The following is an 18,144-nucleotide window of genomic DNA, read 5'->3' on the forward strand; positions in this document are numbered from 1 at the left end:
CGATGCAGTCGATGCAGCCGGTGCCAGTCTTCTGATGGCATCGGCGCAGCTTTGTACTCACACCTCGCCCATCGACGTCCAAATAAGCACCGGCACTGGCTCGATGCACGTAAAGAGCGGTGAGAAGACAGACCTGGAGATCTCCATTCTGCATGGACACTTGGAGAAGTCAATCTTCTGGACAGAAACGGCGAGATGCGGCGGGTGCTCCCATAGTGCCCTCTGGGGGAGCGCGTGCAGGCCTTTAGATTCGTCGCTTTCGACGGCCAAGCCGAGGGCAAGTTTGGAGAAAGCTTCGTGGCCAAACGATCGCAGCACTGCCGGGGGGGTTTGGAGACGGTCCATGGATTGCGTCTTGCAGAGTGCATGAGCCTGCACTGTGCCGCGGCTTGATTCAGTAGTGCGGCCTTGGGGCCTTGGGGCCTTGGGGCCTTGCCCATGGATGCCGGCTCCTCGCTCGAGAAGGACCTGCTCTCCGTGATGGATAGCTCAATTAAGCAGTTCACTGATGCAGACTCGGACAAAAGCCCGCCTCGACTGTCTGGCCGAGTCCTGCTGTCAATCAGCACCGAGCTCTCACCCGACATCTTCCGCGCGCTTGAGAGGAACAGCGCTCAAGAACGCAGCCAAGCAAGGTCAGCTCAGAGAACCACAGACGAACTGCACCTGCGGGCGCCATCAAGCCTGCAGTCGACCAGGGCTTTCCCGGGTCTTGCTTGTGAGCCGGACAGGTTTGTGAGCGCAGAGTGCAGGCGCTCCCTGCTGACCAGTCGACGCCGGGCTCCACACAGCTTCGGCGTCTGCCTGAGCTGCGCGCGATGCACGAATAACAGGCAGCAGTGGGAGATGCTGAACTGAAGCTCTGTCAGCGGTGGGAAGCTGGACTCTTGCTGTCCCGCAAGCTGTTGTCAACCACCTTGGGCGCGCCTCGCACCTCCAATGACTCCCCCACTGTCAATCCCCCTCTATCCGCGGCGAATTGCTCGCTGCCAGTGGTGCCCATAGCAGTGCCCATAGCAGCTAGTACGCCGTTGTCTACCTAGTAACCATCCCGTATGGCTCTACCTAGGTAGCTGTGATCCGACGCCCACCCGCCTCCGCTTCGTACCCAACGGGGCCGCTTGTTAGGCACTTTAGGCCGCAACGTGCACGTTCACGACGTTCTGTAGGCTCTGCATCCGAACTCATTCGTGCATCGGCCCTACGCAGGCTATTTAGTACGACTGGAGAGCGGACCAAAGCCCATACAACGTCGGCCCTGCTCGTCATCTGCGCCGGCAAGGATTTCTGCGGCGCTCAGCGAACGGTGCCTCGTCTGTCTCGCTGTTGCACCATGAGTCAGCGGCCTTGATGCGCCATCACTGCGACTGCGACTCCTCCCGCACCTGTCAGACAAGCCTCTCCACGGTGTCTACTTGACGTTTCGCAATTGTCAGTCTGACAGCCCGTCGTCGCAGCCCTACGAGACTGCTATCGATACTATCCCGCCCGCCGCCGTTCTTCGCCCCGAGCGGCCTCGTCCTCCGCCGCGACTCAAGAGCGACCCACGCTCCCCGAAATTCATCCACAGCGCTGACGATCATCAGCGCCCCACGATGCCTGGAGACATGGTGCCAAAGCCCGCCGCGGTTGAGGACTACTTCTCAGATGATGAGAAGGCTGCCGACGCCGGCGCGCAAGCCAATGTCGCCGTCAAGCGCACCTCGCACCCGTCCGACTTGGGCAAGAGCAAGGAAACCCCGAGGGAGCCAGTTCCCGCGGACACCTTTAGCGACTCAGGGTACTCGACCCATACCACTGCCACCATGAGCAGCGCTGATACCGCACAAAGCGCGCAAGCGGGCGCAACCGAGTCTGTGAAACCTGCTAGGCCCGAAGCTGCGGGCAGGACGAGCCCGGTCAAGAAGCAGAGACCAGCAGTGGTAAAGCAGCACAGCAGCCGGGACAATCCAAGCAAGGTGTCTTCGGCCCCTTCGAGGACGGCGTCAACGAGGCAGAGACCGCGGCGAGACACCAAGTCAGAGTGCAATGACCCGAATTGTGTATGCGAGGAACCAAAAAAGCCCCGCAGGCCGGGTCCCACGCCAATTGAGACCGCGCCAAACACAACCTACCCTTCACATGCCCAACCCCAGCCTTCGCCCATCTCACCACCATCTCCCCAAGCAACAAGGCACCTAGGTTACAGCTACCCGCCCGCTCCTACTGCCCAGCCTGGCCCAGCTCCCCGCCGCGCGACGACTTCCGCTGGTAGGCCAGCAACCGTTTACGGCGGCGCAGAACATGACGCCCAATGGCAGCAGTATATGGCCTGGGCCGCTGCTCATGCCGGTCAACGTGGCCCTCCGCCCGCGACCTACAGCTATCCGCATCTGGCGGCGCAGCCACCGTACCCTCCAGGAACACCGATCACCCCACCTGGTGGCTACTTCCCACCGCCTAGCGCTCCCCCTGCGCCATTTGCACCGCCATATGAGCGGCCTGTTATGCAAGCACGAGCTGCGACGGACAGAGACCTCTACAACGCACGTCGGCCGGTTACCATGTACGGTGCCCCACCTGTAAAGATCACTTATGACCAGTCTAAGCCAAAGACTGAGCTGCCGTCGGCGCGATACCCAAGCAACAACTATTCTGCCCAACAGCCTACATCGGAGGAATCGTCTTCCGAGGAAGAGGAGGTGAAGCCTGAGCGAACCAAGCGCGCAAGCAAAGTTATTATGGGCCCCCCACCCGCTCCAAAGCGGTCAGCCAGCAACCGTCGGGCGCCTGAGGTCGATCACTACAACATGCGCTATCCTTCGCTGCCCCACTACGACTCAATGGGAGTCAACTACGACGCCGAAGAACTCGAACGACGGCCACGCCCAATTCAGGCCGCCGCCTCCCGCAACTCTTCCACGCGCCGCAACTCCTCCAGCCGGCCCTCCCTCGCCTCCTCCGGCGCGAAGTCCTACTCTAATTCTTCCGGCAGCGCGCGCATCATCGTGGAGTCCAACAACCCCTCCCACCGCCGCCTCTCTTACATGGGCCACGAGCGGCGCGCCGAGCTCGAAGCCCAACACAAGCAACGAGAACAAGACGCGCTCTACTACGAGCACCTCGCCAACGCCATGCGCCCCGAGCCAGGAGCTCGCCGCCGCACCCTGGACGTTCCCGTTTCACGCTACCCCCCGAACTTAGCCGCGGAACTCGCGGAGCTTGACGCCCGCCGCAAGCTCGACGAGCTCAAGCTCCAGCAGCAGCAAATCGAAACCTACCAGCGGCTCGCTGGCGGCCAGCAAGCCGATCCCTTCGCAGGACTCTACGGACAGCAGCTCCAGCGCGAGTCTCCCTTCGCTCCACCCGTCCAGCCCGGTCCAGGAGCACGTCTCACAGCCGATGCGCTGCGCGGCCGGAAGCCAGATCCGGAGACAAAATCCCAAACCTCGCAGCGCAGTCGCTCGAGCCGGCTCAGCCAGACAAGGACGACTGCGACGGAGGCGACGAGGGCGCTCAAGGTCAACATCGACGGCGTCAATCTCGAGTTTCAGGATATGGGGAACCAGAATATCGTCATTAGGCAGGGGGGCGAGGAGGGCAACACGCAGGTTGTGGTTGGCGGTGGGAGTTCGAGACACGAGAAGACGTATAGTAGGGTTGGGGGCACGACGAGGGTCAGTGAGAGGACGAGGCCGGTGAAGGACGATGGCAGCAATAGGAGCAGCCGGAGCGGGAAGGAGAGGGAGAGAGAGAGAGATAGGGACAGGGACAGGGATAGGGAGAGGAGGAGGAGGGATGAGGGGTATGGGGGTTAAGTGCGCGTCTGGTGTTGATGTCCCCCTGTTCTGGTCTCTGTTGAGATGGTTCTATGTTTCTTTCGTCGTATTCTTCTTGCCGTTTTCGCACCGCTTTTCGCGCACGTGGGAATACGTCTTGCGTTATCCCTGGAGGAAATTTCGCACAAAAGTACGGACACTCTTGTCGCGCGAAAAGTTATCATCATCATCTTCTTCTTCTTCTCTCTTGCCTCACTTTCCGCGCCCTCTAGCGTTCTCGTTAGGCGTCGCAGGGCAAAAGTCGGGTTTCTGAGCCAGCTTGTTCCGTTTCGGTTCCCCGTTCTTCGTTCGAAGCAGCTTTCCGCATTCCCTCAGCAATATACGATGGAATGAGTGTATGAGTTACGCCGGAATGATTTAGCGTTGTGTGCCAGCGATATAGCGTCTTTCCAATCCTTTGCTTTGCGCTTTACCTTTCTCTCCTTATACATTTGCGCTAGTATCCCCCTTCTTATCGTTCTGTTGGCCATCTAGCGTTTCGGTCTGGGCCTTTCCCGTGTTAGCGATTCACACTTAGGGTCAGCGGACTTGCCCAGCACAGTACGGACGCAGCAATGACGGACGCTGTGAGGGGCTTATGGAAGTCATTCTGGTAGCGGCTGAGGGCCGGGTTGCAGACTGTCAGTTGTCACAGGTTGGGATGTCATTGTTCCCAAAAAACTGTTCGAGGTCACTAGATAGCTTACCCCAAAAGACAAATCGGCTCTCCTCTGATGCAGCTCCCTATGATGCAGACCATGTCTTCTATGGCTGATGGTACATATAGCAGGTATTCCATGCCTTGAAGCTGCTACTTCTGCTGAGCCAGTCTGCTACTAGATAGCTTGGACTAGCCACGTGGCCAAGTGCCTCCTTGTTCTCACTCCAGCTTTTCGGGATACGCCTCCAGCTCGTCAGCATGTCTATCGTCCAAAACAGCAAGGTTTCAGCACCTTGTCCAGCAATCAACAAACCGAGCTGCCCCATGCCCCCTCCCAAGCCACGCAGCAAATGCGCAGAAACTCCCATGCCCGTATGTCGCCTGTGTCGGCCTGAATCCTCCTACACACTTCAATCCCGCCCCAGAAGGTCAGCAACATCGCTATCCAGCCCTCCAGACGTGAATTCCGCGAAATCATCATCCACTTTGTTCACGCTCATCTTCCTCCTTTTCACCCCAGCGCCCTCTCCATTACCATTCACCCCCTCGTTCCCCCTCCGCCGGCGCGGATCCAGCGGCTTGGACTGCTCGTGTCCATATGCCTGCCTCTCGCTAGGAGACTGCTGATCCGGCAATTCCAGCCCGGGCGGCATATAACTCGGCACCCGGTCATCAAGAGTAGGCGCGTGCGTCTCCGTCTCCTCGACAAAGTTCGCAGCTGCCGTCGTCCCCGTCGCATCCAGGGGCGGCGGTGTCCCGACCGGCGTCAGACTCTCCACAGGTGGCGGCGTCAGCGCCTCGATATCCGGCCGTTCGGGCTCATCCCCTACGATGCCTGCCTCAGGGGTAGACTCTGCAGGAGTCGTCTCAGACAGTCCCCGCATGATGCTGTCCTCAACGTCGCGTTTCCTGCTCTCGACGCTCTCGCGCCGCGCCGCGAGCTCGGCGGCTTGGGCAGCGTCCTCGGCTAGCGCTGCGCGGTGTGTGTTGATGAGTGTCTCGAGCCCGGATAGTAGCTCGCGCCGCGCCTTCAGCGTCTCTGCGACAGCGCCCTCCGCGTTCGCGAGCCCCTTCAGCAGTGCAGAGAGGCGGGCCGCATGCACGGGAGGCGTGGGCAGCGGCGTCGCCGGGTCGGTCAGTTTGTGGTACTCGGCTTTCGAGTTCGTGACAGCGGATTTGGAGGTGAGTTCCGCCTTCGCGAGCGCGTTCTGCGCCTGCACAAGCGGCTGAAGCTGCTGCGGCACCGCCGCCCCAGCCGAAGACGACGAAAACAGCGATCCCCCCAGCGCAGGCTTCTTGGCCTTCTCGCGGCTGCGATCAAGCTCATCAACGCCCCTCTCAATGGCATCCTGGATCGCGGGCTCGAAGATCAGCCGCTGGCGCCAGACCTCGATGACGCGGCGCAGTTTCTGCTGCACGTCGTGGGTGGCGCCTTTGTAGGCTGTGGTGGTGGCCTCGGCGATGATGGGGGAGAAGGCGGCGACGAACTCGTTCTTCTTGCGCGCTTTGGATTGCTGGACTACTTCGTTGGCGAGGTAGATTAGGTTCAGCCGCTTCGGGGGGGAGGAGTCGCGCAGGCGGTGCATCCAGAGGGTTGCGGTGCGGTCGGCGAAGCGTCTGGTGGGGGAGGGTTAGCTTTAGTAGGGGGATTGGTGGGGAAAGGGGGAAAGGGGGAGGAAGAGGTACCGGTGGAACATTATCCATTGCGCTACGGCGACTATGCCTTCCTGCGTTTCATTGAGGGCGGAGAGCTTCGCTTTGACGGAGTCGTCGGTGTAGGACATGGCGGCAGAGGCTAATCTCAATCACGGCTATATATAGTGATGCATGTGCTTGTACCTCACTGGAGAGGAGGCGGTGTTGTGTTTTTATGCCGGTGGTCAAAAGCAGAGAGCCTTGTGTGAAAGAGGCTCAATCCGAAGCTCTCCAGAGCTGTTTGTGGTGACGGGAGAACTTCGGCACGTGTTTGCGGCCATCAATCACGGAGGTCTTGCAAGCAACTACGCTACCTACAAACTCACCACATCCCCCCCCGATCACTACCACTTGCCTCTACTACTACCGAGACCGAACGTCCAAACACACCATCCTCAGCACAACAGACCTCACCACAATGGCCGACCGCTTTCCCTCCTTAGACGAGATCGATGCCGGTACGTCCCATTCACTCTCTACGCGCCTCAATTAACAGGAACCCCTCACTAACACCCTCCCTCTCTAGGTCAGACCTCCGCCCGCGGCGACGCCAACTTTGATCTCGTAGACGACAGCGGCAATACTGACGACTTCCTCGCCCGCGAGCGGGCCGCGCTGGGTGACGACGCAAACCAATTCGCTTCAGGCAACGACAAGGGCACCACAGTTGAGGATGCTGGTGACGACGACCTGCTCGGCGGAGACTATCAAGATGCCGCGGGCGGGGAAGAGATGTCAGGCTTTGAGAGCTCGTTTCCGGCGATAGATACAGGGAACCAGGTGAGTAGGGCAATCGCGCCAGCTTACCGACAAGCCCACCAGACAGCGAGGGTCAAGCAGGGCAGGAACGTCGACGCAGTGCGCTAATACCCCTCCCTCCAGCAAATGGCCCCCGGCGGCACCATAACCGGCACCGGCGCCCCCTACCTCCCCGGCGCACCCCGGACCCCCCAACCGGGCGGCGCCTCCTCCTACGCGCCCTCCACCGCCTTCGACGCCTCCGAATCCGAGCCCGACGTAATCCGCGAATGGCGCGAACGCCGCGACCTCGCGATCCAGCACCGCGACCAAGTCTCCGCCGAGCGACGCGCCGCGACCATCAAAGCGGCGCAGGAAGCCATCGACGACTTCTACGAGAACTACAACAACAAGAAGGAGAAGGGCATCGCGCAGACGCGGCGGGAGGCCGAGGAGTTTCTGAGCAAGCGCGAGGACACGGCGAGTGGCGGCACGAGCTGGGAGAGGATTGCGAAGTTGGTCGATTTGAGTGGGAAGGGGGTTAGGGGCGGCGCGAGCGGGAGCGAGAAGGCGAGGTTCAGGGAGCTGTTGGTCAGTTTGAGGAAGGATGAGAAGGCGCCGGGCGCGACGGGGTATTGATCGAAGGTGGGGTGCTCAGGATTGTGGAGACGGCTTGAGGGGATGGGTTGCTGTGGGGCTGGGGCATGTTCCTCCCGAAAGACAGTCAAGGCGCTTAGGGGGTGCCGAACTGGGCTGCGGCATATCAGCGAGGATTCGTCCGAGATTGCGTTTTTGCCATCTAGGATGCATCCAATATCTGTAGTATAAGCATTGGCGTCAAATAGAAAAGCGCTGGATCCCGGGTTTGATACAATCATATTCCTGATAACCTCTGCTTTTTAGGCCTACTAGGGACAGTTGTACCATCGTAGCCTTCCGGGGCAGCAAAACAAGTGCGGAACTGCTCCACAGCCCACTCACTTCTTAGCATCCTATCCCCTTCCCTTCGCATTAAACGTCTTCAACGGATCCGCCCTCTTCGTACTAACCTTCCTCCCTTTTTCCCTCATCCTATTCTGCATCCTCGCCTTCCTAATCCTATTCCCACTCCTCTCATCCTTCGCAAATCCCACGAACCCCACATCCTCCGCTACCTTCTGCCGTCCCCCCGGCAGCAAATAATCCGGGACATGCTTCAAATGCGGCTGCGTCCTCACAACATGAGACTCCTGGTCATGCCTCAGGTGCGCCAGCTCCTCCGGGTTTTCCTCAAAATGTCGCTTCAGCTTCTCGCTCTTCAGCAGCTCGTTCCGCAGCTCCCGCGTCCGCGCTTCGCGCACTGCGATCCGCGTCACGTGCCGCAGGGCGTCGGCCATGCGGTAGCGGAAGCCTTCGAGGCGGGCCATGTCGAATTGGAAGGGGAGGACTTTATTGCCTTTTTTCTCTTGGCTCTTGATGATCTTCGCGAGGACTTCTTCGTCGTGCTCGGCGGACGGAATGGAGGTTGGTTTGTGCTTGCGGAACTTATCTTTGGGAATAATGAAGGAGATGGCGGTGCCGGTTTGGCCTGCGCGGCCTGTGCGGCCGATGCGGTGAGTGTAAGATTTGGAGGAGGAAGGGAGATCGAAGTTCAGGATCGTGGAGACGCGCTTGAAGTCGATGCCTCGGGATATGCCGTAGTCTTTGTCGCGCTTGGCGGCTTTGCGCTTTTTCTTGGGGGGTTCTGCGGGTTCGCTGGGCTCGTCCCGTTGGAAGTCGTCGGCTTCTTCGGCGCCATCCCGCTGTGCTTCGCCATTCTGCTTGTCCTTGTTGAGCTGCACTGAGCCCTCTGCCGTGATTGGGATTTTCTGCTCATCCTCGCCCTCGTCCTCATCTTGTTTCTCCTTGCTTTTCCGCTTCTTCCCCTTGCCTTCGTCGCCCAGCACCTCATGCTCATCCGTCGCAATGATGATGTCGTAAACATTCCTGTTGAACTCTTCCACAACGTGCAGGCGGGAGGAGACTGGGAGCTCGCTGTTAAGCACGCAACTCTTGATCCCAAACTGCTCGAGAAACAGCTTCAACCGGTAACAGCGATCGATATCCCCCACAAAGACGATGCATTTGCCCTTGATGAGCTTTAACATGAAGATGGCGTAGATGAGCAAGAACTTCTCGTCTTCTGCGCACTTGATCACGTACTGGCTCACCCCTCCCGTGCCCTTCTCTTCCTCATCCAGCTCCAGCAGGACTGGATCCTTGCAGAATAGGCCCTTGAGTGTGTCTAGTTCTGTCCGCAGCGTCGCGCTGACCAGGAAGGTCTGTACACCCTTTGACAACGCCCTCGAGATGTTCTCCAGGTCCTCGTCATAGCCGTATGATAAAACTAAGTCCGCCTCATCGATGACCAAGTGACTCAGCCCGTCGAGCTTCAGCGCGCCGCTATTCAAGTTCACAATTGTCCGTCCCGGTGTCGCAACGACGACATCGGGAAAGTCCGCCAGCCGCGCGCGCTGCACCTTGTCATCTTCCTTGCGTGTCAGATTCTCGGTGCGAATGGCTTGGCCGCAGAACGCTGTGAAGGAGTCTGCCGCTTTGGTAACCTGAGCCGCTAACTCTCTTGTCGGCACGAGTATGAGGGCGGCGGTGCATTTTGTGTATGACGGCGAGGACTTGCGCTCGAGGATTGAGTGGAGGATCGGGAGGAGGTAGGCTGCTGTTTTTCCGGAGCCGGTTTTAGAGCGTGCTGGGTTGTGTTAGTGGGTCGAGTGAGAGAATGGAGGACGACAACGCTGTACCAAGTATGTCTTTGCCCTCGCGAGCAAGCGGTATGGCTTTGGCTTGCACAGGCGTTGGTGTGGACCACTTCTCCCGAATGATGCCTTGGAGAAGGCGGGGGTCTAATCCAAGATCTTCGAAAGATGGGATGGTAGGTTTGACCGGCGCTGCCGTCACCGCCTCCGGCACGTCGTGTTCGTTCAGTTTGCGCTTCATAGTTGGAGGTGGTGTCAAATGCGATTTGATGCTTGCACGGCTTGCTTGAGCTTTTTCTGATATTCGGCCTGTCCCCGCTCCGGTGTTCTCCCGAACACAACACTGGGACGCTATTGGTGGCTTCGATCACCTAAGTAGAATATCTCGACTACATCGAAAGGCATTTAATTTGCAACTGAATGTTACTTCAAACTTAGGTAGCAGAAGCTTCAATAGTTGGTAAGAGTATGAATTGGGGAGACGTCGGGTCCGGGAACCGCGTACACCGAGCATCCCCCAACGCCCACCCTCTCACAATAAGGTATTCTAGTCTCTTCGATACCTGTAGAGTATCAATTGACTTCTTCTACCAGCTGAAGAAGTGGAAGTCGGAAAGTCTTCATTTACTCTAGTATCGCCAACCCTAATCGAGCACTCCTCGATCTGGGCAACACACCAGGTCAATCATTCCCTAAAGGAACTATTCAGCCTTGCAGATGCTGTGCGCCTGCATAACGCCCCGCATATACACCCTCTCATTGGCAGCCTCAAGGTGGGTGGACGCCATGTCGAAGCACTTTGCTGCACCAAGCCGTATGTACGATAAGTTAAGTTTCAAGCTTCTGGCGGCCGCAGCTTGGCTCCGGGCTGAGCCTCTGCGCAGCCTCATTTCTGTCGAACATCTCTTCCGTCCGTCCTTTCTTCATCTCCTGTCGCAAATCCTTTGCTTTACGTCCCAGCACCCAAGGCACAGCTTTGTACCTTCGCCAGCTTGGGCACTTGCGTTACTGCTAGGTGCAGAGAGGGTTCAGATCTAGCCGCAGAGGAAGAAGGGCTTATTGCTGATGGTACACGATGTCAGGCTTAGAGGTAAGGCGCCCATACTCGCTCCTGCGTAGCTCGTCTGAGCTCCACTCTAGGAGTATAGCATGTCAAGACTGCAGCCCTGTTGTCGCAAAGGTCTGTCTTTCGTATTCTAACATGTCTGCCACCCAGCCTATCGCCATTGTGTCCGTCGTGTCGGCTGTTGTATCGGCTTTCCACGGTGGTTCTGAAATGGTCAAAACCTTTAAGAAGAGGAGGGGCAGGAAGTCAGCAGAGCAGGCGCTGAAAGAGAAGGATTTACAAGAATCACTGCAGCATGGCCAGCGTGCGGTCCAGCAGCGCTACATCGCTGATTATCAACAGCTTGGGCAGCGATTTCTGACTGGCGACGGTGAGTGCCTACTCCGCGCGTTGCTCTCTTGGTTTCCGCTCCTTGTCTGACATGTAGTAGATATCGCTCGGCACCGCCTACTCCAGATTGCCGTGGTAATACAAGCCGAAATCATACGGAGCCTACAGTTCGCTGTCAAATACGATAATGCGATACTCGATCTAACGGTCCTAAGAGATACATCGGCTGTCAATCGCGAGGCCGCGCTCACCACGCTTAGTGAGCTCCGGCAACGGATCGTTCTCGCGAGCCCCTTTCCTGCTACTCTACAAATACCTGAGATGAGGAGGCCGCCATCGACGGAGTCAATCCGAGTCTTCATTGAAGGGCAGACACCACCAGAGTTTATCCCTCCAGGTGTGACCCTAACCCCGGAGCCGGAATCAAGAGGTGGATTGAAGAGGTTTCTGTCGAACAGGCGTTCATCGACGGGAAACACGCCACAGAGCGCTCCTTCGTACACCGCTCCGATCCCAAGATTCGACTGGCTTCAAGCAAGTAGTCATGACCGTAGGCAGACAGAACCCACCCTCGAGGACATGCTAGCCCGGCTTGGGTCGTCGCCGATCGGCGGTGAAGCACATGGCGGGACAGGACCCGTACGAAACAGCTCGACATCAGCCGGCAGCACAAACTCGGTCCACTCTGGGAGGGTACCGTCTGTCGCGAGCGCCAGCGAGACGACCGACAGTGCCTCCCCACCAAGCACTAGCACGCCGTCAACACCAGGCGTTCGCAGTCCAGTCAGCGCTCCCGACCTTTCACCTTCAGGTTTCGCAGGCTGTCTGCAGTATCAGCACCCGCCTGATCCGCGCCCAAAGACCTACACCCGCGACACGATTGAGAGGTCTAGTGACCAAGAGCTGCTCGGATGTCCGTGCAAGGAAAATAATTTCTGGGGCTTCTGCCAAGGCGCGTGGTCGACGCGCGTGAGCCCGGCCAAGGGCCTACGAGTCAAGACCCGGCCCGAAGGGTACTACTCGACCGTGTCGTTCTGGGAGTGCCGGCACTGCCACTTTCGCGGCGAATTCAACCGCATAAAGCCACAGCTGGTCGACCAGACCGTCTACACGACGGCATGCGGCATCCGCTACCGGTGGCTGTTCCTGGCGAAGAGCCATGCCCGTGTCACTAGTCTGGCGCAGGTAAGTCAGCGCGGCGGGGGCGCGAATTATGGGTGCGTCTTCTGCTGCGCCGAAGGCAAGCCCACCAGCGTGTACGGCAGCGTCGAGACGCTCATGAACCACATCTATCCCACGCATGGCAGGCAGATGAGCGCCGATCTGCAACGGAGGATGAAATGCGTCGTCGGCTGCATCGCGGATCCGGCTGGGGATTGGGATCTCAACATCCCGCTCGCGCCGGAACCGGAGGGGTCCGGTCTGTACGAGATGCCAGCTGAGGACAACAGGATCTCTGCCCCAGTGCCAGTGAGCAGAGTCGAGCCGGGCGGTGCTGCTGCGATGCGGGCGCCCAGCTTCGGCCCTGTGTGGTGCGCTCCCAGCGATCCATGGAACCCGTCCGTAGGTGGGCTCATGTTCAGGATTTAGCCGCCTTCGAACTTGTCGTTTCTCCATCAAGACCATAGATAGCGTGTGCGGTAAGCCTCGAACTCACCTTGTTTAACATGCAACACATCACTGACTTCAATCATTTCAGAGAGACATCGTGCTAATTCGACAGTTTGTAGTGCTACTTGCTATGAACGTAATCTGCAAACGACAGTACGACGTAGTCTATGATTACCCAAGTACAAACCGAGATAGACGCGACCAACTACACACAACTATGAAGGAGGCAGACCGTCGAACCTAGCTTCAAGGGCAGTGAGAATAGTTCTTGACCGCTGCGTGGGTCAAATGTTGTATGCGACCCGGTCATCAACTTTTGTATGCGTCCTTGATCCACCGTACGACTCATTAAGAAAGACACGATAACAGCTCCGCGGTAGTCCACTGCATCAAACTTGCAGACTAAAGAAAAGGCCGAATGTCAGAGATGAGAGGCCGACCGAACAGCAACAGTACCAGCAGGGAACATTCTGGCCAATCGCTGTCCGGAAAGTACGAAAGAGAGAACGTTATGCGGATATCCCATGGTATTTGCGGGCACGTATACGGTTGCATTGCTTCGTTGGTGGAGTCTATTGTTGGCCCCGTTGCATTTCCATGTTCCAGTAATTAACCGCGTATCGGACGTGATCCGGGTGGATCATTCCCAGGTCTTTGACTTTGACGTTGTATTGAATGGGGTGGCACAGCGCGTAGTTGATCCGGGAATCTGGCGACAGCCATATCCTCGGGTCCGAGGGAATAAGCTTGATCGCACCCTTAACGATATTCGTTTCGCGAGGCCTCAAAGGTGCTGGATTCTGTGAGGTATAGATGACCCCATGAGCTTGTTGATCGACACCTTGTTTCTCGCATGCACGATTGCCGTACGTGGAGATAGGGCTTTGACAAAGTTAGCTGCCCATTACTCTCACCTAGTGCTAAACTGACCAAGCGTAGCAGCTCCCTCTCTGTGGGAGGACAACCACGAAACGTCTAATAGTAGTGTACACCCGCCCGCCGAATCTCACCTCCGTAATGTTCACGTCCACATTGTATGGGTTCACTGGTGTGGTCTCACCCAAGCCTTCGGTGAAGAGAACAGCGAACACCTGCAGGTGAGGTCAGCTAGGCCTTAACTGGGCTTCTACTACAGTTTTCTTACTCGTCCTTTACTGAAGAAGCTGTCATGCCGTACCTGAAAACCTATGGGGATTCAGTAATGGCCATATTGACAACGGTTCTGAAACGTACTCGAGTCGAGACGCTCGTAATTGCCTTGTGTGCCTTGAATGACGGGCGTACCGTTTTGTAGAGGCGGTTGTTCCGTGTCTTTTCCTTTAGTCAGCCTAGTCACCTCGCTTCGGAGAGCATCGAGAGCTTCCCTGTGGCTTGAGCTTGTTGATGAGCGCTTAATAAAGAGTCGTGCCGAGAATGGGATTGTTCACTGGCGAATCAACAGTTATACCCGCTACCGATATAAGGAAGGGATCGGTTAGACATACCCTTCGGCCCATACGCGTGTATCTTCGCCTGTAACTGCATTCTTCATTAGCTATAATGGTTGTCCGTAAGAATGTGTGGCCCATACCATGATTGTGTGCGATCTGGTAGTGTCTATTGTATTCGGCGCTCCACATCCATTCACTGTAAGTAATCGTCATGCTTGCGATGCTTCCCATATCTGAGCAAGAGCATCTCTGGAACAGTAGCCCTACATATACTACTCGATGTGCGGCGGATCTGGTGGAACATCATGCGGCTCTGCGAATGCAATAGCAGTGATAGAGGAGTTCAGCAGCTCCAGAGCCCCCGCATCTCCGCTGAACCACATCGAGCGCCGAGCGATTACTGATCAAATAAGATATCGAAGTGCACCCCCTTCTCCAACGGCGCTCTGCGAGCCGGAGCTAGGATGATGGGATAAGGGGACGGCATGTGCTGGATGGCGCACGGTGCAGGCATGTTGCGTCCCGTCTCAGCCTTGCATCTGGACAACCCTGTCCACGGGCAACTTGCACGAGCGCACGGCCGTCCTCGGGATTTGCCTGTTATACTCTGAGACCGCAATGACGCTGAAAGCGATAAGATTGGGTAAAGGGAGCGTTGCTGCTCTTATAAGGTCCGCCTTGTTATCACCTCTCGTCACTGAGAATACAGATGATACACCAACACAAGGATGATGTGAGGATGATATGCGGAGCGGCCCTACCTTAAATGTCAGGCACAGCAGAGCAGCCACGTTCTTCTACTTACAACCGTACACGTAGCGGCGGTGTGTAACCTACCACGAAGCTAAGCAAATTGGGCCCGTACTAATATATTCCAGTGGAATGTGAGGTGCCTTATAATGAAGCCGGGACTGCAGAATACGGCCAGTGGCCTTGTCGTTCCCTATGTCCCAGTCACAGCAATTCGAGAAGCTCTCGTAGTGGATCGGTCAGCTTTATCAACTCATCACGGCGAGTATTGGTGTCCACTACCAGCGGAGATCCAGATGCGGAACCGGCCAACCTGGATATGCAGCAGGAAGCTTTTCCGCAGTCGCTTGAAGACTTCCCGCCATTTCCACCATTCCGTCTCGAGGAAGAGCCTCTCTATGGACGGATACAACCGGAACAACAACCAGCAATCGGAGGGGCGCTTCGCGGTTTGTCCCCATCCAAGAGGGTACTCAAGGATTCTGATGAGGCCAGGAAGGAGCCCAGGGAGCGTGAGGAACTGAGGGAGAAGGTCCTAGCGAAGCGTCTTCTCCTCCGCGAAAAAAGACGAGAGTTGCGCAGACAACGCGAAAAGGCGGGCACAGTGGAGGCCCAGCTTGCTTCCAGTATCCGCCGATTCTGCTTGCAGGCTGAGCCGCCAGGGCCTGAAGAGCTATTTGTCCAGTTTGGCGAAGTACAGGCAGAAAGGGATGCACTAGGCACCCTGGACATCGATTATGATGAGGCCGAGGATGAATATGATGCTCTCGAATGGACTCTAAATCACGGCGACGACAAAGCACCTCTTGTAGCCAAGACGGAGGTACCGTATGGGGAGCGTTTCCGAGTACCCGTTGTTCAGGATTACCTCTCCCACATCGGCGAGGCCGAAATGCTCAAAGAAGAACTGAACGATCTTCGTATGGAGATAGAGGTCTTTAAGCCGGATCAGGCTTTCATTGAGGAGTTGTACCAGACCTGTGCCGATAAAGAAGAGCGCCTACGCCAGGTTGAGGAAGAATCGCGGCGTCTGATGCAGGAAGTGATGATTACCGATCCGCGTCTAAAGGAAAAGAGGAGGCAGTCCGAGGGATGGGTGATGGTCTCCAAGGACGAGGTGCTACCCGTTGGCGCGGAAGAAGGCCGACCTCACAGTGAGTTTGCTGTGAAGACAATCGCTAGCCAGTTCATGAGTTGGAGGACTCGAATCAGTCACTGGATCCTCGATGCGTTGCACGAGTCATCTCTAGAGAGAGCACAGCACAAAGCTATCCTGGAACAACCCAGCCTAGACAATAAAACCTGGTGGTCGCTTGTTGAGGGGAATTGGTCCCCCGAACGCGGCTCTGGCAACCAGTCTCACCCGGCGGCGATTAGCCCAAGCCTTGGTCCTGCCCATCGTCACTCACCCGCATCAACGAGTACTTGGTCTTTGACAATCGTCAGACCCACGGATAGGGTCCGCTTGGGCAGTGCTGTAACTATCTCGCGCCAACAGGATGCACCTAAATACACCCGAACAGTAAAGACGGTCTAAGTAGGCTGAGCTACTGCGGAACTAAGCAACCATAACCCCAGCGCACCGCTTTCGACTTATGGCTTCGAGAATGCTCCGCTCCTTTTGGACCGGCCTTTTCCACTGTAAACCTTATTTCCTTCGGGCCAAGTCTGTCAATTGGGTACATCTAAAACCCTATGCAGCGAGACTTGCTTTACGTTCTTGCCCCTTGTGGTCTTCTTCGAGATCGCCCTATGTAGAGATTGTGTTTAACTAGATCTATTGTTTCCGTTACTCCTATTTTCTGTTCTGTTTCCGTCTTTGCATACTCCGGTTTTCCCTTTCTACATTCCCTCAGTATTTTGCCACTACTTCATACTCCTGCAATAATTTCTGGACGTCGGTGTCAAGGCAATAGACCGTAGTCGTATTGTGATTGTCCAAGCATCGAATACCCGGGGGCACTTGTTATGTACAATGTATATCTGTCGTTCTTTTTACCAATCAGTTTTTCATTTTCTAATTCACTCATTGCTTATTGGGCCTGCTGTTTGTGCGCGTAACCCTGATCAGGGCTTCGTTGTTTGGCAACGAAGCGCCCGAGGCGCCGAGGCCGTGGAGACTGCAGACAGAAGCGAGGAAGCAGGCGTTGGTAGGCTTGATACTGGATACATTCATTCATCAGACACTCCGATCTCATGCCCCCATACGAACATTGTGGATAGGGGAAGTCTTCCCATGTTGCTTGCTATTAGCAGACCAGCGGCGGCGCAGTTCCATCATTCCATGCCAACTAGCCGACCACTTCCGGAGCCTTACATCGCAACAAGCTCAGTGGTAGACATAACTCGATGACAGCAACATCTTGCATTAGGCGAAACGTCTGCAGTGTTCCTTTAGCCTGTCAGTTTCGGTCTGAGAAAAGCTAGCTCCCAGCGATGACGGTCCTGTGACCCCTCAGCTGCCATGATGCGGCTCTGCAGGCTCTGCCTTGGCCAATCAAGTACGTTTTCAACTGAAGGAAGGCATGTGGCTTACAAGCCGTCGGCGGATGTCATGATAACGCACATTGTGACAGGCCGCAGTGTGGAACAGGAGAACCCTCCTAGCACAAGTCGATTGCTTTGGAGACTCGGGGGAGGAAGGCGTCTAATGTTACTTGCTGTGTGCACGATCTTGAATCTGTAAGGCCTTGTTGCCTTCGCGTGAAACTGCGCTCAGTAGCAGAACAGTTGCCAGACCCACGCTCCAGTACTCCAGCCTACACAGCCGTGATAGCGGCCCCGTCCCGAAAGTAAATTCAGCTGCGGAATGAATGCAGCTACCCTTGCGTAGGAAGGCGCTCAAACTGGCGTATTTGATTGGGATTTAAATTGAGCTGAAACCCGAGGAGATGGACCTGCCTTGTCTCCCGCACGGCCTAACATTAGTTGTCCTATCCGAACTGAGATCAAACACTAGCTTGTGCATGAAGTTACCCGCACCTATCCAACTTCATGTTGATCACAATCAGCGTTAACACCCACACGCGCGTTATGCGCTTATTCAACGGCATCTCAAACCACGAGGCAGCCATGCTTGCGCGTAAACCAGAGCATCTCTAAATATCATCTGATATCGACATAGCGGGGATAACAAGCCACACCAGAGCTGTAGTGACATTCTTCAATGCACTGGTTCGCCCACGAAGCACTCACAATCCCGCCATTCAGGGCATTGGCAGGCCCTCAAGCAGTGCCTCCTTTATCTCAGACTATCGGCGTCAGGCAAAGTCCAAGAGCACCAGATCAAGGTAACGCCAACATTTGCCTTAATCTCCCTCGCGGTTCATGAGAC

The 18,144-nt window shown here is 56.5% G+C and overlaps 7 protein-coding genes across 7 annotated transcripts; 4 read left to right on the forward strand and 3 right to left on the reverse strand.

The window, feature by feature from the left end:
• Positions 1-1,595: 1,595 nt before the first annotated feature.
• Positions 1,596-3,797, forward strand: W97_04841 (uncharacterized protein; the record flags this gene model as incomplete). The annotated part of the gene is made up of 1 exon (XM_007782730.1): positions 1,596-3,797. The coding sequence occupies one exon, from the start codon at positions 1,596-1,598 to the stop codon at positions 3,795-3,797; it is 2,202 nt and encodes a 733-aa protein (XP_007780920.1).
• A 1,071-nt stretch (positions 3,798-4,868) lies between these two features.
• W97_04842 (uncharacterized protein) lies at positions 4,869-6,242 on the reverse strand (the record flags this gene model as incomplete). The annotated part of the gene is made up of 2 exons (XM_007782731.1): positions 4,869-6,075; positions 6,145-6,242. 2 exons carry the CDS (start codon positions 6,240-6,242, stop codon positions 4,869-4,871), a joined length of 1,305 nt encoding a protein of 434 aa, XP_007780921.1.
• Positions 6,243-6,571: 329 nt separating this feature from the next.
• Positions 6,572-7,530, forward strand: W97_04843 (uncharacterized protein; the record flags this gene model as incomplete). Its single annotated transcript, XM_007782732.1, has 3 exons — positions 6,572-6,611; positions 6,680-6,933; positions 7,036-7,530. The coding sequence occupies 3 exons, from the start codon at positions 6,572-6,574 to the stop codon at positions 7,528-7,530; spliced, it is 789 nt and encodes a 262-aa protein (XP_007780922.1).
• Positions 7,531-7,883: 353 nt separating this feature from the next.
• On the reverse strand, positions 7,884-9,864 carry W97_04844 (ATP-dependent RNA helicase dbp9; the record flags this gene model as incomplete). Its single annotated transcript, XM_007782733.1, has 3 exons — positions 7,884-8,597; positions 8,712-9,616; positions 9,669-9,864. The coding sequence occupies 3 exons, from the start codon at positions 9,862-9,864 to the stop codon at positions 7,884-7,886; spliced, it is 1,815 nt and encodes a 604-aa protein (XP_007780923.1).
• A 960-nt stretch (positions 9,865-10,824) lies between these two features.
• W97_04845 (uncharacterized protein) lies at positions 10,825-12,609 on the forward strand (the record flags this gene model as incomplete). Its single annotated transcript, XM_007782734.1, has 2 exons — positions 10,825-11,059; positions 11,120-12,609. The coding sequence occupies 2 exons, from the start codon at positions 10,825-10,827 to the stop codon at positions 12,607-12,609; spliced, it is 1,725 nt and encodes a 574-aa protein (XP_007780924.1).
• Positions 12,610-13,202: 593 nt separating this feature from the next.
• Positions 13,203-14,154, reverse strand: W97_04846 (uncharacterized protein; the record flags this gene model as incomplete). The annotated part of the gene is made up of 5 exons (XM_007782735.1): positions 13,203-13,512; positions 13,561-13,721; positions 13,775-13,815; positions 13,864-13,941; positions 14,115-14,154. 5 exons carry the CDS (start codon positions 14,152-14,154, stop codon positions 13,203-13,205), a joined length of 630 nt encoding a protein of 209 aa, XP_007780925.1.
• Positions 14,155-15,129: 975 nt separating this feature from the next.
• Positions 15,130-16,347, forward strand: W97_04847 (uncharacterized protein; the record flags this gene model as incomplete). Its single annotated transcript, XM_007782736.1, has 1 exon — positions 15,130-16,347. The coding sequence occupies one exon, from the start codon at positions 15,130-15,132 to the stop codon at positions 16,345-16,347; it is 1,218 nt and encodes a 405-aa protein (XP_007780926.1).
• Positions 16,348-18,144: the final 1,797 nt, after the last annotated feature.

This window comes from Coniosporium apollinis (assembly GCF_000281105.1).
Source record: "Coniosporium apollinis CBS 100218 chromosome Unknown supercont1.22, whole genome shotgun sequence".
NCBI lineage: Eukaryota > Fungi > Ascomycota > Dothideomycetes > Coniosporium > Coniosporium apollinis.